This window comes from Manis pentadactyla, chromosome 9 (genome assembly GCF_030020395.1).
Source record: "Manis pentadactyla isolate mManPen7 chromosome 9, mManPen7.hap1, whole genome shotgun sequence".
In the NCBI taxonomy this organism is placed as follows: Eukaryota; Metazoa; Chordata; class Mammalia; order Pholidota; family Manidae; genus Manis; species Manis pentadactyla.
In genome coordinates, this window is record NC_080027.1 from 98,479,636 (window position 1) to 98,503,252 (window position 23,617).

The 23,617-nt window shown below is 35.3% G+C and overlaps 1 protein-coding gene and 1 pseudogene across 3 annotated transcripts in view; one reads left to right on the top strand and one right to left on the bottom strand.

The window, feature by feature from the left end:
• AHCTF1 (AT-hook containing transcription factor 1) overlaps positions 1-23,617 on the bottom strand; it is an 80,228-nt gene that overhangs the window by 31,687 nt on the left and 24,924 nt on the right. For 2 of the 3 annotated variants that reach the window (XM_057507865.1, XM_036918397.2), the window contains exons 7-21: positions 22,080-22,164; positions 20,907-21,057; positions 19,428-19,560; positions 19,134-19,315; positions 18,640-18,701; positions 17,873-18,001; positions 13,080-13,170; positions 11,947-12,036; positions 10,150-10,290; positions 9,403-9,507; positions 5,691-5,784; positions 4,123-4,246; positions 3,904-3,960; positions 3,034-3,180; positions 2,348-2,535 (exon numbers count right to left, since the gene is read on the bottom strand). In XM_057507865.1, the coding sequence (XP_057363848.1) occupies positions 2,348-2,535; positions 3,034-3,180; positions 3,904-3,960; positions 4,123-4,246; positions 5,691-5,784; positions 9,403-9,507; positions 10,150-10,290; positions 11,947-12,036; positions 13,080-13,170; positions 17,873-18,001; positions 18,640-18,701; positions 19,134-19,315; positions 19,428-19,560; positions 20,907-21,057; positions 22,080-22,164 (1,779 nt within the window). The remainder of the gene's footprint in view (positions 1-2,347; positions 2,536-3,033; positions 3,181-3,903; positions 3,961-4,122; positions 4,247-5,690; positions 5,785-9,402; positions 9,508-10,149; positions 10,291-11,946; positions 12,037-13,079; positions 13,171-17,872; positions 18,002-18,639; positions 18,702-19,133; positions 19,316-19,427; positions 19,561-20,906; positions 21,058-22,079; positions 22,165-23,617) is intronic. The other variant, XM_036918398.2, reaches the window with a different exon arrangement.
• Positions 16,407-16,505, top strand: LOC118928863 (U6 spliceosomal RNA; annotated as a pseudogene).

Below are 23,617 nucleotides of genomic sequence, written 5' to 3' on the forward strand. Positions count from 1 at the left end.
ACATGAGCAACTTTTTCATGAGCATATTTCCCTGGGCAAGGGAAAGAAAAGTAAATATGAACAAGTGGGACTATATAAAACTAAAAAAGCTTCTGTACTGCAGAGGACACCATCAGTAGAACAAAAAGGGATCCTACAGTATGGAAGAATATATTCATAAATGACAAACCCAATAAGGGGCAAACATCCAAAATATACAAAGAGCTCATGTGCCTCAACAACCAAAAAGCAAACAACCCTATTAAAAAATGGGCAGAGAATATGAACAGACAATTCTCCAAAGAATTCAGATGGCCAACAGACACATGAAAAGATGCTCCACATCACTAATTATCAGAGAAATGCAAATTAAAACCACAATGAGATATCACCTCACACCAGTTAGGATGGCTAACATCCAAAAGACAAACAACAAATGCTGGTGAGGATATGGTGAAAGGCGAACCCTCCTACACTGCAGGCGGAAATGTAAATTAGTTCAACTGTTGTGGAAAGCAGTATGGAGGCTCCTCACAAAACTCAAAATAGAAATACCATTTGACCCAGGAATTCCACTCCTAGGAATTTACCCTAAGAATGCAGGAGCCCAGATTCAAAAAGACATATGCACCCCTATGTTTATTGCAGCACTTTTTACAATAGCCAAGATATGGAAGCAAGCTAAGTGTCCATCAGGATGAATGGATAAAGACTATGTGGTACATATAAACAATGGAATATTATACAGCTATAAGAAGAAAACAAATCCTACCATTTACAGCAATATGGATAGAGCTAGAGGGTATTATGCTCAGTGAAATAAGACAGGCAGAGAAAGACAAATACCAAATGATTTCACTCATCTGTGGAGTGTAACAACAAGGCAAAAACTGAAGGAACAAAACAGTAGCTGACACAGAACCCAACAATGGACTAACAGTTTCTAAAGGGAAAGGGACTGGGCACGGTGGTTGGGAAGGCAGGATAAGGGGATTAAGGGGCATTATGATTAGCACATATATATAATAATGTAGGGGGGGAGCATGGGGAAGGCAGTATAGCACAGAGAAGACCAGTAGCGACTCTATAGCATCATAACTATGCTGATGGACATTGACTGTAATGGGGTAGGTGGTGGGAACTTAATAATGGGGGCATTCTAGTAAGCAGAATGTTGCTCATGTGATTGTATATTAATGATACCAAATAAAAAAAAATCAAAACAAGTCATCCACTTAAAGAATGTCAAAGATACTTTTAAGTCTAGTTTAAAACGTACTTTAAAATTTTACTGAATACTAATCACTGCATAATTAAGTTTGCTATTGTTAGTAAAAAGACAAGCCATCTTTAAAGATCTAATTTTATGTTGTATATTGTTTTTTAAGTGTAAAATAACAGGAAAGAAAGTTAAGCACACAGGAGTTCAATAAGACAAAAAACTAATATGGTCTGGATAAAACTGAAGGATTAGTGTGGTGTGACACAGAGAAGTCAGGCTCTTAAGGAAGTGACACTTAGCATGAGAAGAGTTGGGAAAGAAAATTAGCAAAGGCCTAGAGTGGGAAACAAGCATATTATGTTCATGGGAAATTGAAGGGTTTAGCTTAGTAACTGAGGATTCTTACTCATCTACAGAAGGATCTGACTGGAGAAGTTGCGTCAAATTAGACAGTTTTAGACACATATGGGGGTGTTGAAATGTCCTTCTGTGGGCAATAAGGCCATCAAATGAAGTACTAGTTCTCATCTACATTAAGTAATAAAAGCAATCTTGAAATGTTATGATTAGCTTTAAAAAATTACCAATGAAAAGCTGATATATTTATGTATTTAGATAAACAATGTCTTGAAAAGTACACATTAAAGCCAACAATGCTTAATCTGGCAGTTAAAATTTTTGGAGGGACTGATAATTTTCTAGGCAGAAGAGGGGATAAAATAAAAAATGGCAAGCCGATAGGAATATAAGGGAAATAATTTTCTCAAACAAAAATAATTAATCCTAATTCTAAGTGAAAAGAGACACAAAATGAGCAAAAGCTGTTGGAAAAATGGCTGATAAGGCTTGCTTGACGCATGGTTGCCACAAACCGTCAATTTGTAAAGAACTTAGTTATCGCAAAGTGCAACAGAATGAAGCACAATAAAATGAGGTATGTCAAAAATGTAAAGTAAAAGCACTCTAGATAAAAGGTGCTTTTACTTTACATTTTTGACATTTTTCTTAATGTTGAAAGATGAAAAATCATGAGTATTATGTAAGGCAACCACTGCAAAATATATATACTGCTACTATTTATTTCATGAACTCTGTATTATTGACATATGATCAAGAGTTTGACTATACTTTCAAATACGCTCTTACCTATTAAAAAGCAGAACAGTGAGGTGAAGGGTAACATCACCACTGTTGGACACTGTTGGCTTCATTGTCTGAATGTATCTGAGTGCTTGTCTGTGCTCACGCTGACTCATCAAGGCTTGAATAATCTTTGAATGTTGCCAGGACAGAGGTTTTGCAGTAGCTGGATGAAAAAGAAGATCCAAACCACTCTGCAAAAATGACATGAAAATTGGTAGCTAACCTTTAAAAAGACAAGCAATACTAATACTAAAGTGACGAAAATCAAGATAAAACCAATTTAAATAAAAGCCGAAACTATCTACTTTAATCTATGGTATATTTTATTTTTAAAAAGCCTTATCAAAGGCTTCATACTTGAGACCTTGTCAAGCTATTCTGTAAAATTTTTTCATCACCAATTTCAACATATCAGTGTCAAACCCTGCCTTCTGTGATTCCCCCAACACACACTAATACTTATTTTTTACCTGTTTCCTTCTTCAGACAGTAAGGAATCTGGGGTTCCTAACTGTTTGTATTTATTATCTGAGATAGAGCTTGGTGAATATATTGATTAAACCACATCCTTAAATTATGTCTACAAGTAGACTGAGTCATATTTTTAATATCAAATTTGATCTAGTTATGTTTTTCCTACAATTGTAACAGTTCACAAAAGTTTACATTCCAAATAAACTAAGACTTACCTCATAGTCATTATGATCTATCAGCCAAAACCCTTGAATAAGTTTAACCTGGCCCCAAGAAACAGCAAAGGCAGTTGGAAATGATTCAATGTAATTATCTGTTTTGTTTGGAAAGGAATACATAATATCGAGTAGCAAATAAATGGTCTTTTAAAAAAGAGGATTAAGGACAATAAACAAAAACCCCTATGAATATTTATAATGTGTAATTGACACCAATAGTATGACAGAAAAGATACTTGAGAGATTTCCTTTCATGTCCAAAAGGCCATTATGGATATTCCGCTATGGAAGTATAGTTTTATTAAATGGAGGTTAACGGCCAGTCCCATGACCAATTCATTCATTTTCAAAAGTACCACAACAAAGAGATGAACTAAAGCACTTTAGCAAACATTATCTTATAAATTATGAATGAAACTGCATTTTTAGACTAAGAAACTAACATTAGCACAGAAATCTTATTGCAAAGACCACGGATCTCAACCACAATGCCTAAAATACTACTAAGCTACCTTATAATATATTCATATTTAGTACATAAGTTAACCTTTTTGACAATGACCACTTGTCAGGAATGTTTTAGAGCAGTTGTTCTTAACTTCAAGAATGTTGGACACATGTTAGAATCTGATGAAAGCCATGGGCCCTATCCTAGAGAAAAAAAACATTAAACAAAATTTTGCATAGTTTCACATTAATCACAGACCATCTGAACCCAACCAACAGGTCCTGGGTTGAGAATTAACTTTCCTTTGAAAAGAATTCAAATGTGAAATTGAGACTGGATTAGATTTGTAATGTTTCTACTACTATGAAATTTTATTATTTTGGTAATACATAAATTATTGATAAAACCTTAAAGGATACAACAGAATGCTTGTTTGCTTTGGTAACGTTGTCTAGCAGATATATGTCAAGGAGTGCCTATAAAAGGGATAAAAAATTTGGTGCATTTTATATATTCATTCATGCATGCTCCTTGCTTTTCCCAAGCCTGCGCCTGGTGTCAAAAATACAGCTAAGCTTGTTTCCCAGCCCACCAACATTGGAGATTTTCTAAGTGATATGACGTTATTGCAAACCTACATGTAGACTGGTAGGAGGATATTTTCCTGTGCCTCCTTCATCCCGTTTCCACAACTTCTCAACTTGATCTCCCAACTGAGAAACTATTCCGTCAATCATCAAACAATCAGGGTTCCACTTCCCTCTGCATAAGGGCACATTACAGATTACTTAATAGCATTAACTATTATCAAAATAGTAAGCACTGAATTCTTAAAAGTAATGATATCAACTATCAAAGGGAGAAGGGAGTTGAGAACAGGACCCCATTTAGCATCACATCAACTCCAGACATCAAGGAGTTAGTCAGACAAACCCAAAAGAATCTTCAAGTTCGCCCATCAGCAAGCCCGTCAGTGAAGGTCAGGCCCTGGAGAAGAATGTGGTCCAACCAACCAAGTGCCTGAGGCCATCTATTTTTTATCATCTTGAACAATTTACCAAAGCATGACAGCTCAGGAGTGAAAAATAAAACGGCAGTTCACAAAGAATTAAGGTTTCAGTTTCATCACTTAGACTTGTCTTTAACTTCAGTAATCTCTTCAAAAATATACTGGGCACCTACAAAGTCAAAAGTAGATACCATCCCTGTCTGTTTCCTCATCTAATCTTAACAATAGTAGCTGCACTTACTACTTATTGAGCTTTTCCTATGAGTCAGGTGCTGTAAGAGGAGGCTGGCACATATTATTTCATTTAATCTTTATAATGACTTTATAATTTGTGTGACAAATAGGATTAGAAAGCTCCGCTAACCTGCTCAAGGACACACACTTATCTAGAATTTAAAAATATGGCTAATAAATCCCTTGAGTCCTTTCTCACTATCTACATTAGTTGTTCTAAAGCACTGGATGCCAAAGTTTCCCATACATCAAAATTACAGCTAGCACAGCCTTCTAAGTATTGATTTCCAGGTGATTCTGACAACAAAAGCTGGAATTGATGTTTGTAAATCACTGCCGTAAATGTCATATGTTGCACTTCACTTCTGTCACTCCAACTTGAGGGAGGAGGTTAACTGATTAGCTAATTAAGTAATTAGATTCTTGAGGCAGGGCCAAGGCTTTCTTAACACGATTATTTCTACTTCCTTATTTCTAAGGCACCAACTAGGCTAATATTCATGTATTTCCTTTTTTTTTAAGGGAGAGAGGTAAAGGAAATAAAAACAAAAGAAGTGGTTGATGTGCTGAAATGCAACTATTTATGGAAAGAATGTAAAGTAACTGGTTATATATTTTATACTTTTTTGATGAACAGTAAGTAGCTTCTAGTCTTTTTCTGAATAAGAATTCTCAGGAAAAATACAAGTTTAGATTATAGAATCTATGCTAAAAAATCAATTATGATAAATAGTTTTATTTAGGAAATAAGCAGCTACACTCAAATTTTGAAATAAAGGTGTAACCATTAGGTCAAGGCAAACATTACAACTAAAACAGTAATGCTGGTAAATTCTGATACTTTACTGAGAATTTCACTCACTCATTCATTTTGTAACATGATGAATTCTGTTCTGAGAAAGCTCTGACTTTTTACAAAAGTAATTTCTAAAATGTTTTTTGAAGGTCCTGGGTGTACTATACCTTGATAAATGTTCGCAGTTCTGCCGATGGCTGGTGTAGTAGCTCTGAATTCCAGGGTAGTTGTAGCGTAACCGTGGTAACTGCACAGCATCATCTGGATTGTTTTAAAGAGTTGGAAAGAGAGCTAAGTAATATTTCCACAATATCCCAACAATACTTAAGGTTACACAGAGTGGTATTTTACTACAATTTAAAAATGTTTAATTTGCAGGATTCCTAAGTTTAAGTAATAAAGGAATACTACATATCCCCTTATTAACAGATGTGTAAATGAGAAAGCTGTGTCCTTCATTAAAGTCTGTAACAAGGACACTGGCTTAAAACCTTGGAAAAGCTATACTAAGAAATAATTCTTCTCTTAGACACTTATGATAATTTGAAAGCAAGCAGTGTTCACTATTTGTTCAAGTAAAAATCTAAGAAAACTATGAAACAATAAGATCAACATTAACAATGCACAGTGGCACAACGGCTTCTAAATCAAGTCTAATGTGTTTCCTGAAAATGCAAGAAGTCAGAGGTTTTATAGGATGCTCTAAGAAAATACAGCAAAAGTCAAATCCTGTAATTCTTGGTATTGGTATGAATCATTAAATAAAAGATATTTAATTGATGGAGAATAATATTGGTCAATAACTATATTAAAGTAAACTTTAAAAAGAAAAAGAGGAGCAAATTAGATTATAAAACTCTTAGTTCTATGGATTTAAACTGTAGCTGGTGATACTGTTGAACCCATTTTCAGAAGCCATGTTTTGTCATATATTCTTTCCTCCTAAAGGTTATCCAAATCTAATAAATACGTATGGAACAACTGTGTATCTGGCATAGGGTGAGGCACTGAGGATAAAAAGAATGCAAGAAAAGAAGGTAAGAATAGAGGAAAACTTAAGTGAGGTGACAGAAGAAAGGAAACCTGAGAAATTAGAGCACAGTAACAAAATTACAAAGATTTGAGGAGGAGCCAAGGTGGTGGCGTGAGTAGAGCAGCGGAAATCTCCTCCCAAAACCATATATATTTTTTAAAATACAACAAATACAACTATTCCTAAAAGAGAGAGGAGAGGATACAGTACAACAGCCAGGCTACACCTACATCTGCAAGAACTCGGCATCTCATGGAAGGGGGAAGATACAAGTCACAGCCTGGCAGGACGCGAGTGCTTCCCCCACCCCAGCTCACCAGCAGGAGGAGAGGAGTCGGAGCAGGGAGGGAGTGGAAGCACAGGACTGCTAAATAACCAGCCCTAGTAATCCACACTGGGAGCGCAGACACACACTGCATGGTGTGCTGGACATTAGGGAAATGGAAAAGTAAAATCTGTGAGCGGCTCCCTGCAGTCGGCTCCCCTGGGACAAAAGAAAAGCGAGTGTTTTTTGAAAGTCTTAAAGGGACAGGGGCTTCACATCTGGATGGAATCATCCCGGCACACTTAGCCCAGCAGGCTGGGAATTCTGAGGAGCTTCGGAAGCCCCAGCCCCCTGGGAGGCAGCGCAGCTCTGAAATCCCTCAGGGTGACGATAAACAGTCTGCCGTTCATTCCGTTCATTCCCCCTCCAGCGCGGCCCTGCTACAGTGGCTGAGCAGCCTGAGAGCAGCTGCGCCTACAGCAGCCACCCAGAGCCTCCTCGCAGTGCGCCGCCACTGGCACAGGCTGAGGAAGCCGGGGAAGGGCGCAGAGGCACACCGTTCTCACAGGAGAGCACACCTGGCACACCTGCCTCTCCCCACAGGGCTCTGGGCTGCCCCGCTTGCAGTGGCTCAGGGGATTAACCCGGACGCTGCTCCCAGTGTGAGGGTGACCAACACAGGCAGCAGAGAGGGGGCAGGGGGACCAGCAAGCAGGAAGGGACTTTGTTCTCCCAGCTAACACATGCACCCACCCGCCTACAACTACCACTATCGCCATGAAAAGGCAGAAGAATTTGGTCCAGTCCAGAATTCCCAGACAACCCCCAAAAGAGGACCTGGGGAGACAGATATAACCAATCTTCCTGAAAAATAATTCAAAATAAAGGTTATAACCATGCTGATGGACCTGCAGAGAAATATGCAAGAGCTAAAGGATGAAGGTAGGAGGTAGAATACAGAAATAAAACAATCTCTGGAAGGACTTAAGAGCAAACTGGATGAGGTACAAGAGGCCGTTAATGGAATAGAAATCAGAGAACAACAATACAGAGAAGCTGAGGCAGAGAGAGATAAAAGGATCTCCAGGAATGAAAGAATATTAAGAGAACTGTGTGACCAATCGAACTGGAACAATATTCGCATCATGGGGTACCAGAAGAAGAAGAAGAGAGAAAAAGGGATAGAAAGTGTATTTGAAGAAATAATTGCCAAAAACTTCCCCAAACTGGGGAAGGAAATAGTCTCTCAGACCATGGAGGCCCACAGATCTCCCAACACAAGGGACCCAAGGAGGACACCAACAAGACATATAATAATTAAAATGGCAAATATCAAGGACTAGGACAGAATACCAAAGGCAGCCAGAGAGAGAAAACAGGTCACCTACAAAGGAAAACCCATCAGGCTATCATCAGACTTCTCAGCAGAAACCTTACAGGCCAGAAGAAATGGCATGATATATTTAATGCAATGAAACAGAAGGGCCTTGAACCAAGAATACTGTATCCAGCACAATTATCATTTAAATATGAAGGAGGGATTAAACAATTCCCAGACAAGCAAAAGTTGAGGGAATTTGCCTCCCACAAACCACCTCTACAGGGTATTTTAGAGGGACTGCTCTAGATGGGAGCACTCCTAAGGCTAAATAGATGTCACCTGAGAAAATAAAATCACACCAAAGAAAGCAGACCAACTAAATACTAAATAAAGCCAAAAAAATAAAATCAACTATTCATAAAAGCAGTCAAAGGAAACACAAAAGAGTACAGATGAAAACACCTAACATATAAAGAATGGAGGAGGAGGAATAAGAAGGGAGAAAAATAAAGAATCATCAGACTGTGTTTATAATAGCTTAATAAGCGAGTTAAGTTAGACGATTAGATAGTAAAGAAGCTACCCTTGAACCTTTGGTAACCACGAATCTCAAGACTGCAATGACAATAAGTACATATCTTTCAATAATCACCCTATATGTAAATGGACTGAATGCACCAATCAAAAGACACAGAGTAACAGAATGGATAAAAAAGCAAGACCCATCTATATGCTGCTTACAAGAGACTCACCTCAAACCCAAAGACATACACGGACTAAAAGTCAAGGGATGTAAAAAGATATTTCATGCAAACAATAGGGAGAAATAAGCAGGTGTTGCAGTACTTGTATAAGAGAAAATAGACCTCAAAGCAAAGAAAGTAATAAGAGATAAAGAAGGACATTACATAATGATAAAGGGGTCAGTCCAACAAGAGGATATAACCATTATAAATATACATGCACCCAACACAGGAGCACCAACATGTGTGAAACAAATACTAACAGAATTAAAGGAGGAAACAGAATGCAATGCATTCATTGTAGGAGACTTCAACACACCACTCACTCCCAAGGACAGATCAACCAGACAGAAACTAAGTAAGGACACAGAGGCACTGAATAACACACTAGAACAGATGAACCTAATAGACATCTATAGAACTCTACACCCAAAAGCAGCAGGATACACATTCTTCTCAAAATTATAAAGATTTAAGAATGTTTTGATTACATTTACAGAAGAAGTAAATATTTTACCTAAGCCCTCTGGTAAAAGTCCAGAATGAGAGAACCAAAGAACCATTTGTGCATACTGACAGATGAGCTGGGTGACCTTACACTTATTGCTTAAATCCACAAGACCTGTAAAGAAGAGTTCAAATCAGTTAACATTCAACTGATCAACCGCAAATGAATAATCAAGACACTCAACTGTTTTCAAAAACTTAACTCATTACTTGGTGATGTTTAATAACAATATGTATTTTTGATCAAACTTAGCTTGAACAAATAATCCCCAAAATGCTAAAATAACTCACTGACTAAAGTGGACATTTTAGGTAAATATGCTTCCATCTTGGCTATATATTATTTAGCTAATTTCAGAAGTCAAAACCATATATTTATACAAAATAATACAGTCTCATCAATATACATTGTCCAAACCAGGCCTTTAAATGAAATTGGCCATTTTGTTTAAATGGAAAAACAGAGAAAAAAAATTACATGTGATTTAAAAATGGGGAATACTACCAGAAGTATACCATCTAGAAACAATCATTAAGTTTAACTCCCCAAATTGCACAAGCCTTTGTAAGCATGGGCTCACAGCCTGTCTAATCACAGCCTGTAGCTTTTCATAAAAACAAACAAAAACAACAAAAAAATTTGAGACATTAATAACATCTTTGCACAATGATCCATGTAAGACATAAGACATTTATTCTTCCTCAAACTCAAAAAGTAAAATTTAATGAAACATTCATTTATATAAACATAGAGCACCTCTGTCAGTGATCTCTTGGGCCTCTGTTGCAAAACAGCTTAAGACTGTATTAAGGTTGCTAAGAAGCAAATGGCATTGTTGAATAGACTGTATAGTTTGTGGATCGGTGAAACGACATGAACCATCAAATAATGGTGTACCTTTCAAGGATAAAATACAAAATCAGTTTTGACACAGTAAACCTGAATTAATTAAAATTACAAATGCAAAATTTCTCAAATTCCTATTAATCGCAGAGTAATTCTATATATTATAAGATTTATAAAGACAAGTTTTGAAGTGGCAAATATCCTCAAGGAACCTGGAAGGAACAAATATAAATTATTACTTTTTAGGAGGAGGTGATCTAGACTGAACTTATGATATACTAGAGATCAGTTATATTCACTAAATGCTTCTCCTTCAAATAAATCTTTTATATCAGATATTTGATATACCATGTTGTTTTGCAATTCATATTTTGTAAGAACCTTTTCTTTCACCCGTCTTCAAAAGACAGACACTAAAATTAAGATTCAAATAAAGACATTAAAATAAACTTGCATGCTTGCTTACTGTAGACTTGGTTGTACTTTCATTTCAAACTCAAGGTTGTTTACAAATTCATTTTTTTTTGGGAAAAGGGTATTTTAGTTGCTATTGTTTACTTTTTAGGTAAGATTTAATATTAATATTTAATATGTACATGGACCAGAAAACAAGTGTCTTAACACTAAATCCTTTTTCAAATGATCTGTTTCACTTCCAGTACACTTAAAAATACTTATTATTGCTTTGTATTTTGATTATTTCTAGTTAAGAAAAATTTTCCATTAACCAGTAATGAACTTCAAGGCAGTTCCAGTAATTAACCATTGAAATTAACCAGTAATGAACTTCAATGGCTGAGTTATCAAGTTTAACCCTGAACCACCACATCACGCTCAAAGCATAACAAAGGCAAATAATTTAGGAATTTTCTTTTTACATAACCTATATAATCAGTCCTGAAAACATTTCCTCTCAAAACATTAAATACAGTTCTTTTTACCAATTCTGAATTATCAGGTGTTCCAGACTTCAACTGTACTAAGTGACACCTGAAATATTTAAAATGATTCAATGTTTAGAATTTCCTAAGTATGCCCTAAATATATTGTAGAACTCCCATCCATGTCTTCCTATCAAAATTTTGTTGGGTTGAAAATCTTCCATTAAGAATAACTTTTAAAAAAAGTCTATCTGTTCATTCATCATAACAGAACAAAAATAACAAAAACATAAACTTAAAATTACTTTCATGTACAGTGCAAGGGCAACCATAAATTACCTTTAACATTATTTTTGCACTAATTGGGCTAAATGGGTTTTTAATATTCACAGGATATATCAAAAGCCAATCAACAGACTAATAAGACTATCAAGAAGAAAAATTATTTGACTGTTAGAACTCATCTATTAGTGATGAGTTCTACATTGCTAACCAGCTTCTTTATACTCATAAATATTCTGAATGAAAAATGAGTTAAGTAGAGGAGCTTCTGAGGTCCCAGTATCAGCGGATTTTGTAAATGAAAACACCTAAGATCAAAAAGTAAGTAAGGTGTCATTCTGCAATTTGCTATTGAAGACATAGTAACATGCTGCCTGTTTAACAATCTGTGGAACGTTTCAGTCAAAAAATAATTTTGTCATTCTAATATAAAAAAGTTTTCTTTTGGAGCTTCTTTAAAGAGTTTACAACTTCAAAATGATTAAAAATTATTAGTGTGTACCTAAAACATAAACCAAAATTAGTTTTTATGTACAATACTTACATAGTCTGTCAAATTCCTCTTTTGTGAGAACTACTTTATTCCATGTCCATTCAAGAACAAAGCGCAAATTAGCAGCAGAATTTGGTTGTTCTTTATTTGTAAATATGAAAGGAAAAAAAAGGAATGATTATTAATAACAAACAAAAAACCAGTAACTTCCAGCTAAGTGAGCAATGTTAGCATCACCACTGACAGACAACCAGGCTCATGCATTCTCTCAGTGCACCATACCAGGAGTACATCATCATTTCAGGTACTGTGGTGATGGACGTTAAGACCCGAGTGTTACCATTAGGAAAGACTACAAACACAAACTAAAAGGCAATCTACAAAATAACAGGCTTGTATTCTTTAAAAATGTCACTTTTTTGAAAGACAAAGGCTTAGGTATCATACAAGATTAAGAGAGATCAAAAAGACATGTAAACTAAAAACAAAGCATATTCTGGATCAGATTCTGGATTACCTCTCCCTAAAAATGCTAATGACACTAACTGGGATAATTAGTAAGAGTCCAATAAGGACTATAGAATGGACAATATTATGTTTCAGTGTTAACTTTCTTCATTTTTATAACTGCAAAGTGGTTTTGTAAAGAGAATGTCTTTGTTCTGAGAAGGAAATAATATTGAAACATTCATGAAAAAAGAAGCATAATGTCTTCAGCTTATTCTCAAATGATTCAGAACAAAAATAGTTTATGGGTGGAGTGTGCATGTATAGAGAGAGTGATACACACAGCTTGAATGAATCCCCAGAGAATTCAGCTGAGTAAAAGAGAACCAACTGCAAGAGGCTGCATTCTGGATTTCATTTAAAGTTTTTGAAATAGCAACATAGCAGGACATAGAGAACAGATTATTGCTGAGAGGGCTTAGGGACAGGGTAGAAGAGACAGGTAGGCCACAAATGGGCAACAAGGAGGATCCTGATTGTGATATTGTACTAGAGGTCTGCCAGAATTTACACTGAGAGGGAAATGTGGTAAAGGTTCTCTCTCTGTCTTACAATTGCATGTGAATCTACAACTGTCTTAAAATAAAGTTTAACATAACACCTCCCCACCACAATAGTGAACTGATAACTTTAAAAATACAAAAGTAATTTTTAATTGTTAAAAATCACAATCTTACCTTCTGTTATCCACCTTTTGATACATCCAGTCAAAAGTCCCAGGGAACTTGTCTGGACTGCTGCTGACAATATAGCTTCTAACTGTTCTTCCTAAAACATGAGTTAAAAAGAAGAAGGAAAGGAAATAATATGAAAAGAAAGGATATGTGATCACAGACTCTGAGGTGGCAAGTTCTACTTCAGAATACAAAATCATAAAGGCTTAAAAATCACTGTGACTCACTAGGGTGACTATAAACACAAAGACAGAGTAACAGTATTAGTGAATGTGGAAAATTAGAATCTTTACACAGTGCTGGTGGGCATGTAAAATGTGGTAAAGCCACTTTGGAAAACAGTCTGGTAGTTCCTCAAAATCTTAAACAGAGTTACTATATGACCCAGCATTTCCACACAAAAACTACTTCTGAAGCAGCATTATTTATAATAGCAAAAAAATGGAAACAAGCCAACTACCTATCAACTGAAGAATGGAAAAATAAAATGTGATATGCAGTGGAATTATATAGTCATAAAATGGGATGAGATCCTGATGCATGCTACAATGTGGATGAACTTTGAAAACATTATGCTAAGTCAAAGAAGCCAGTCACACAAGATATGTATTATCCAATTCTATTTATAAGAAATTTCTAGAACAAGTAAACCTATGAAGGCAGAAAAGTAGTTTAGTAGTCACCAAAGGCTGTGGAGAGAGGGGAGGGAGAGGGAGTGACAGCTAATGCATATAGGGTTTTCTGGTGAAATGTTCTAAAATTGCATATGGAAATACTTTGCACAATTCCATGAATAAACTTAAAACCACTGAATTGTATACTTTAAACAGGTGAACCGTATGGTATATGAATATCTTAATAAAGCTGTTACTTAAAAATCATAAGGCTCATTTAGTATCAGAGAAATCTGCAAATTTCATTCATTATAGCAGCAAAGAATTTTTAAATAGGAATTACATGAATACATGTGCAAAACAAGAATAGAGGAAACTATAATATAATTAAGGTTCCCCAAACCAAGAAAAGCATGACTGTAAATGGACACTCACTAAAGCAATCTACATACATTTAAATCAGAGACAAAACAGGGATGTCTGCTACTACCACTATTTTTCTAATGTAGAGGTCCTACCCAAATGCTGTGAGAAAATAAAAATGGAAAAAAAAAAACACCCAGCCTTTATTTGCTGATGCCTGTGTACTTTGAAAACCCGAGATTCTGATTTAATTAAGTAGATAGTAAGTGAACATACAAAAATCAATTGCATTTTTATGTACTCACAATAACCATCTAGAAATGAACTATGAGGAAAATGTTCTACTCATAAAGAACAAAACTGTAAAACACTTAGGTATAAAAATAGAAGCCTATAAGAAAATAACCTTAAACTGATACTGACAGATGTAAAACAAACCTTGAATAAATGGAAAGATATACCATTTAGACTTGGATGGGGTATTATAAAAATGTCAATTATCCCCAGAATTAGTATGTGAATATAATAATAAAACTCCAAAGAGAATTCTCATGGGGTAAACTAGAAAAGACTACTGTATACTCACTATCAAAAAATAAAAAGCCTATGCATTGCCAAAAAATTTATAGAAAAAATTTGCATTACCAAATATCAAAGCAGCATATTAAAATGGCATAGAAATAGCAATCAGATCCCACCCACTGACCCCCTCCCATTCCCCCCATGGTAACCACTACCACTCTCCTGCATTCTCTTGCTTTTCTTTTTGTTTCAAATGGCCAACAAAATGTCAGTATTTACATGCTTCCATACATTTTAGTCAGTTTTCTGAATTCAAATTATTTGTGTGCTCTTTATATAATTGGGGAAAAAAATCAAACTGGGATGTATAAAATGATCATAGAAAACATTAAATGCTATTTATCAAGATGGATAAATTACAGGTAATTTTTTCTCATTTTCCTTTTTAAATTTAGGTATTATTGCTTTAATTAAATTTGACAATGTATAATTTGAAAAAAAAAATTGGTATTAAGTTCCCTAAAGTAAAAAAATTAAATGGAGCACTTAAGAGTGCTCAAGTCCTTGCTGATGATGAGGAGTGGAAGGGGGAATGGAAGCCTACTAGCTTAAATGCATATAGTTGGAAATCAACAGTTTATACTAGTTAGTAAACCTGTTTTATTAAGCATAGTTCTCAATATTATTCTTGGGCCATTAAACAGAAGGAACAGTTCTCTTCTGCACAAAGTATTTACCCTTCTAGAACTCTCACCAAGTAGGTAGGCAAAAAGACAGTTATTACTTACAATGAACAAAATAAAGCCAGTAAACTACTTAAGCCTTTTCTAAGAGAAAGGGGAAAAAAAACCTTGCTACTTGTGGATAAAGGTGGAACATCACACACTACAGGTATTTATCTCCTGCCCTTGTAACACCACCAGACCTCATTAAATGATCATAAAGAATAAAGAAAGGTATAAATCAACAAGGACAAAGAAAAGAGAAGGCATCATAGGATAAGATAGCTCAACAAAAAATTGAAAAGCAGTAATAACTAAAAGAGATTGAATTAGCAGTGTGAAGGAACCCACGCCCTCAAGTCCCTACTGAGGGGAAAGTTACATGAACATAGGATTAGTCTGGCTCTCAGAATCCTATTAGGCTAAGTTCTCGGAGAAACCAAGCATGGAGCAAAAGTTGCAGGGAAGGGTGGTCAAACATGGAGCTGAGAACAAGCAACAGGTTAAAACTTAGTATATGAAACAGACAGTCCCACCCTCCGGTTACCCTGCAGCAAAGCACTGTGGAGAGCCTGCCTGACAGTTCTTTGAAAAACCAAATGGCCCTGGAAAAAATTTGGGGTTTCCTCACTGAAATGGTACAAATCCAAGGTGTCATCCTAAAGTAAAGGATACCTCTGGATCAACTACTTCTACTCCCTACATCTACTCCTGGCAAAAGAGAGCTTATAATATGTTATTGACTTACTTTATATATGAACAGGTGACCAAGGCCCAAACATTTAAGAATAGGTACTGGCATCAAAAAAACGAAAATAATAAAATGATCCTAGAAAAAGTAGAGGTGATACAGGGAACTAAGTAAAACTTTAAATATACACAAATAGAAGAAGATATTTCATCCATAAAACAACAGAATACCATTAAAAAAAAAGACTGATCAAAGAATAAGAACTGATTGAAATTTAGAATTAGGGCCAAAGTTTAAAAAATCTAATAGAAAGAATTTTAGAGAAAATCTAAAGAAAGAAAATGACAAAGAAATCTCCCAGAAAGTAGAAGCAGAGGCAAAAGAGACAAACAACTGGAAAGTAAAGATAAGCTAACAGTGCTTGCTTTAGCAGTATACTAAAACTGAACAACAGAGAAGATTAGCATGTCCCCTGCTTAAGGATGACATGCAAATCTGTGAAGCATTCGGTATTTTTAAAATTAATATAAGACTGTATATATCAATGATACTTCAAAAAGAAACTTACAAAAAAAAATTTTTTTAATATTCACATTAAAAAAAAAGAGATAAAAGGATAGTCGACATTTGTCTAATCAGGTGCACAAAGAGCAAAAATGAATCAAGGAGAGGAAAAAAATAAGGTTGTGTGAATGATAAACTAGGCCAAGTTTTTTTAAGACCATCTGAAAGCTCCACAAAAAAGAAAGTTATATAAGAAAAAATGTTATTATAGATCATAATGCAACTATGTAGTAAGTAATATTTATACAGGTACAATAATTTAAAGAAGCAGGGAAAGAGAAAGGGAAAAGTCTCCTGATGATAATAGTATTAAATGTTTCTCTTTAGTTCCATGAAATTAAGTGTTAAATTTCAACTGTAGGTGTTAAACCACCAGCAGTAATATTTGTATTTCATCTGATATTTAAAAGGCTCTTTTTCCAGTCATTCATTATATTCTATATCTGCAACTATTTAAATAACTTAGTTCAAACACCACTTGGTAAGAGTTAACATCTTCTCTTTCTCCATGGGTAATGACCTGGGGTTGGTTTACTTTCTTCTAGCATATTTTATTAACAAATGCTGAGTTAAAACAAATTTGAATTGGGAGCTGTCACCAGGCAACACTGTTTATTTTAAGAATGTCTCCTGATTGGTGAAATGTATTGGGATTAGAAAACTGTGGACAGATTATAAACATCATTGGGAAGTTAAGATTTTGACTTCCACAACTGAGTCAGACTCCTATTAACAATAGTCTTGTTTTGTAGAAACTTGGAATCTTCACTAATAGACTTTCACAAATACTGGTTTCTGTAAGCAGTGATTCTGAAAACTCTCCATTACAATCACATCAAAGGCTTATTAAAAAACAGATTGTTAGACTCCACTCCTGGAGTTTCCGGTTTAGTAGATCTAGAAGTTCCTAGGGAAGCTGATGCCAGGGGCCACACTTACTGCTACAGAGACCATTAGATTCACCTACGTCACGATGGCTTCCATTCCTGTGGTCTCATTCTATAACACCTATGCTGTTCTTGCAGAGAGGGAAAATGGCCTACAGACTGCTATGACTTCTACTCATGACATGTCTGATGGAGCTATGATGTGTTTTCTCTCCTATATCCTTCTATACAGCTAAGTAAACCTGGTATGAAGTTACAGTGTATTAAGTCTAAAGAGTATGAATTTTAAACCAAACACAAGATCATAGCTATTGATCATACAAAGTAGGCATTACACTATCCATCTGACTTATGCAGAACTACCTAATAAGATTTTTATAATAGAAAGCTACATATGATCCAAAAGAAACAGTTAAGTTAAAAATCACCTCACCTGACTTAAACTGGAAGGTTGAATATCAATAAGTCTTGGTGAAAGAAGGCCAGCCACAAGACATCGGTTATAACTATCAAGAATGACTTCACTGAGAGACGGTCCTGATTTCTTTAAAAAAGTCAAAGTCTGTAACAGATTGATTAATAAAATATCAATCAATACTCAATTTGAATAACCAAATTTAAGAATAATTAATGAGTATTACCCTACTTTACACTTATTTTGAATAAAACTAAGACCCTGAATGGAAATTATGGAAGACTGTATTTTTGCACTTCTTCCAAGGAAAAGAGTTTATAGGTTCTTGGGCTAAATCAGTGCTTGCTAATTATGAAATGATGTGTGTTTTTCCGGTAGCATTTTACAACATACAGTCATCCTCACTTTGTCCCAGATACTGTGCCACCGTGCTAGGTATCTTCTTTACATTACTTCATTCATTCATAAGCTTTCTGAGAGGAAAGGAAAACTGAGAGGATGGGTAAGAAGTGATGTGGTAAGGCACTGACCTACTTCACTCTTTCCTTGGGAAATTCAAGTAGCTTACATTCATGTGAAGCTGGAAAAAAACATCCCAATACCTCCTCTGGCAGGCTGACATTAGTAATTGATGTTACTAGCTGTTACTTTAACAAGCCTAGCAGAAGTAACCATTTAAGCTGAAACACTGGTTTATGTAATTAACACTAAATAAAATTTAAATCCATGATCTCACTTCAGTTCAGTAAGAAACACTCTGGTCTACATTACTAGTTGTGACTTACCTCTTTCTGAAAGCCAGTACAAGTTATGTGAACAACTCCTGAGTTTAACAAACAAGTGGCATCTAAAAAAGAGATTTAAAAAGATTCACTTACACATTATATTTGAGAAGGCATTAATACAACAAAAATTACTCTAACAACAGACTGCTAGGCAAGGGTATCAAATTACTGCATATATTTTAAAGTAATTTTTCCTGGTATTTCTATCCTAACAAAATCCCAAATTTTATCATAAATGCATTAAATATGAAATAGTCTTTTCTAGCAAATTTTAAATAGCGATAATTTCTTTACAAAACCTATATTAAATTTCTCATGTACAGATATCAATTTAATTCCTAAGTTACCCAATATTAATGAGCAGTAATGTGATAAGAACAGATAGTACTGTGTGTGTGTGTGTGTGTGTGTGTACACATTAAACTACACACAAATAGAGAGGTACATACTCTTGCATGTTATTTTTTGTAAGGGTAATGTTAAGAAATACATACCAAAATTATAAGTACTTGGGTTAAAAAACTGCTCAGGAGGTGGATAAGAAGGAGGAACTCCTCGACTTAAACTTCTCTCATGTACTAATATATCCAAGATGTGATGTGGCGAAATCCTACTTACAACAGGATCCAGTGACCACAGTGCAAAATAAGAGCAATTACGTAGATATTCTCCAGATCTAAAAGAAAATTTTACAAAATGATTAAGTCACTAAACTGCTACACATACAAATAACCCTCCCCCCAGCTCCAAGAAAAGAGAGAAAAAAGGGGAAAGAAAAAGTGTCATACCTCAATGAATCTGGCATTTGTGCATGATACCAACGATTTATGTCGAAAAGCCCCAAATATATAGAAGGCTTTCCCTGTCCATATATATTGACCTGCCAGGTAAACACTGCAACACTGGTGTCAGGAGACAGAACTAAAAGAAAAGAAGATAATTAAAAAAAAAAAAAGTCTAAAAGTAAAAATCCCTCGAATAAAATTATAGCAAGATTTTTCTAAGAGATTTAATTAACATTTGATTTGATTTGTCAAAACACATTTCTATAAGTTGTTTCATAAAAAGAGATTCATTTACTTATATCTTGACTCTATTTCAAGAAAACCTTATCAAATAGAACTCATCAAGTTATATACTGGCTTTTTTTCAGTTAACACATTGGCAACCCTGAGGTATTGGACAGAGGAAATAGAAAATAATTTGAATGAAACAGAAAATGATTTGAATGAATATTCTCCCATGAATGGAACACAGCTAGTACCCAAGAATATCAATACCTAAAATGGATACCTCTAAGGGTTTAATCCTTCAGAAGATTCTAGTAGACAAAGACTGATTCAACTTTACAGTAAAATGGAGAAAAAAGGCAAGTACTTGGATGATGGCTGTGGAATGGGGAATAGGAACAAAGTTAAGAGACATCAAGAGAAGGAAAGAAGAAAGTAAAAACCAGGCACACAACTAATAAGAAATACAAAAAAGATGTGAGTGGGGAATAAGAAGAGGTAGAGTTTGATGAATTCTGTTTTTGACATGTTTAACTGGATATGAAAACTGGATCACAGACATGTGGGGACTAGGACAGAGGACATCTCTGGGATGGAAGGGCTAACCATGAGAATGAACACTGGTAAGAACAAAAACATAATCAGAGCCCTAGTGAGCATTCCCAGAACTGAATGAACTTACCACATTTAACTCTCACAACCACCTTTTTCATCCCACTCACAGATGGGGAAACAGAGACTCAGAAACATTAAATAATTTGTCAAAGGTCACAACTGGTGACAGAGCTGGCTTTTGATCCCTGGTATTCCAAAGTCTATGTAATTTTTACTATGCTAGGATGTTTACCAAGAAGAAAAGATGACAATAAAGGAAACAAAGAAAAAATTCAAGGCAACTAAGGCATTTTACCAAATATGTCTCAAAAAACACAGAGAAGAAAACACTAGTCATAGACTGACTATCCAGAAATGACTCATACTATCAAAACTGAAGCATTTTTGTCTATTTTAACAGCTGGATTAAAATACCAAGGTCCCCATTTCCTCAATTACTCAGTTCTTGAATTCTACATAGCCATCTGGAGAGCAAGAAATACCTAGCATTTCATTCAGACCTGAATAAATTCCATAGTTAGTATTCCAACGTTTTAACTGCTAGGGTATGAACTCTACTAATACCTGTCATAAATTTTAAATCAAGATAAATCTTAAAATCAAGCATTCACATGATACATATTAAGAGTACTTTTAACTAACCTTCATTCATACCTTCCTCCCTGTCACCATGAGATCGAAATTTCTCTATACTCTGGCATCCCAACAGTTTGGTATTAGTTGTCTGTTCCCTCAAAGGGAACATGCCACCTGTGAGGTCCAGTGTATATCTTTCTTCACAGTACTCTAACCCCTAAACATAAAACACACAAAAATCAGCATGTTAATAAGATTTTAAGCAAAAAGTCACTCTAAAATTAAAGGTACTCCAAACTTAAAGGTTTTTCAAGCAATACAAAGAAAACATGATTGCTTTTCAAGCAATACACAAAAAGGTTAAAGACCTAAGAGCACAAATCACTGAAAAGGGCTCTAAAATTTTATTAAGCAAAAAACACAAATAAGAGGTTAGACTTAGTCTCTCAAAAATCACTAACAATAAACCTAAAGCTGTTATCAAACATGAGATCCTTCATGCATGACTGGCATGGAACATAAGCTCAGCTAACCATTAAAGCTGTATTTACATATACTCTAGGCCAGCAAAGCCATCTCTGTTCTCACTGAAATTTCTGCTCTAGAATAGCAGTTCTTAAATTTTTTTGACTCATCAATCCCTTTAGGAATCTGACAAAAGCTACAAAACTTTCCCCAGAAAAATGCATAATCATAAAAGGACTACACATTCAGGGACTTCATGGATTTCCTGAGACCCATCCATATATCCTAAAACACCAGGTTAATGAAGCCTGTTGCTAGCAAAAGGAATGTGAATGCTGACCTAATATTGCCTATTAGCAGCACCTCATCTTTTCTCAAGAATTCAGCTAGAAAGCCATCCTAAAGGTTAGATGCATTTACCCTCTTTTACAACATAAGTGGCAAGATGGTTTATAGTCAGTCACACGACGGCTTACTGCTTGATATACTGGAGCAACAAAGTGTGGTTATTTTTCCTGAATACCAGTTAGGCCACAAGCCTGAGTCTTGTCCAATCCCCTCAATTCAGAGGAAGGTGAATGCATGGAGCAAGTAAGAGCGCTACCTTGATAATATATCTAGTCTCTGAATCCCTAATCTAATTCCATTATATTAAGAATACTGTAGAAACTTGAATATGAGTAACTTTTCAATATCTTACTATTTTAAAGATTTAAAATAGGCAAACAATGAACAAAATGGTAAATATAAACCCATGCTAACATTATCATTTACCTCATATAAGATTTGTCCTGATGCCGAACAGTTTCTATCACTGAAAGCCAGCTGAAGTAGGTGCAAACTCAAAACATCCCCTTCACTGAAAAGAAACAGAAATTACTGAGACCTAAATATCATATTATATATGACCCATCTCTTACTGTCCAAATAAATTTTGTTTGCATAGCATATTGAGTGCATATGACAAGACTAAGGTCACTAAGAAGAATTTAGTTTTTTTGACTGTTTTCATGAAATGCAGTCCTTTGGAACAATAACTGGTTAATTTTTTATTGATTCCAATTAACTTAAGCTGATGTTGACTGCATACTTAGATGACACCTTTTGTGGCAGAGATAACTGTTTACCCAATATTCCTCCCCCCACTGTTCAATAAATAGGTATGCTTTAAGTAAGCACATGGCTGCTTAAAATATACATTCCCAGCTTCCTCTGCAGTTAGGTGAAGTAGCCCCAAGTTATGGCCAATGGGATGCAACTGGAATTATTCTATGGCATCTACAGAAAATCATCCTTAAGGGACAGCAGCCTTTTGTTCCTCCTTCCTGGTCTCTTCCTCCATCTTGTTAGGCTTCTACCTAAAATGAAGACCTTGCTCTGTACGATGAGAAGGGCTATACAGTAAGGTTATGAAGCGACTCTACACTATTTGATACAGTATGCAGGAAGCATTTAGGGCACAGATTTCACAGCACCCTGTCTGAATGTGAATTTGTATTTCTATTATCTGACCTTTCTTTTCTTAAAACATTTTTTTTACTTGATTTCCAGTACACCACACTCTCCTAACATTCCTCCTACTGCACCATCCCTAGTCCTCTGCTGGCTGTTCTACTTTCTTGTTCTCAATTTCCAATTCCCAGTTTCAGTTTCCGGTTCTCCTCTTCTCTAGCTATTCTCACTTACTCAGGGCCAGTGGTTCTCAATTTTGTTTCCATATTATCAGGAACTTTGAAAAAACACTAACGCTTAAGCCCTACCACAAGATAATAACTTGTATGGTGTAGCCAGACCAAATTCAAACACTTACCTTACCGTGGCCTACACAGCCTTTATAAACTAGTTCTACCTTTCTGACCTCATCTATGACTATGCCACCCTCTACCCTTACTGGTCTTCTTGCTTTTCCTTGAGTCACTTTACTAAGGTTTTTGAACTCTTTCCTCCAGATCTTCCTCCCATGGCTCACCACCTTACCTGCCCCAACCAATTTCATTTAAATCTCTCTATATATACTATCTAAAATGGCAGTTTCCCAACTCTACCACACTTCATTTTCTCCTTTCCCAGTTTTATTTGTCTGTATTTAATATCAGTACTAAAACTGTATTAGATATATGTACTATCTAATAGTTTACTTACTGTCTTCCTCACAGAAATATAAAACCTAGAACATAAGTTTATCTCTTATGCATTGCTATAACTCTCTAGAATAATTACTACCACAGAGTAGGTGCTCAGTAATTTTGTTGAATGAATACATAGATGTACATGAAACAAAGACAAACAAATTTGACAGGCAAACATTAAAC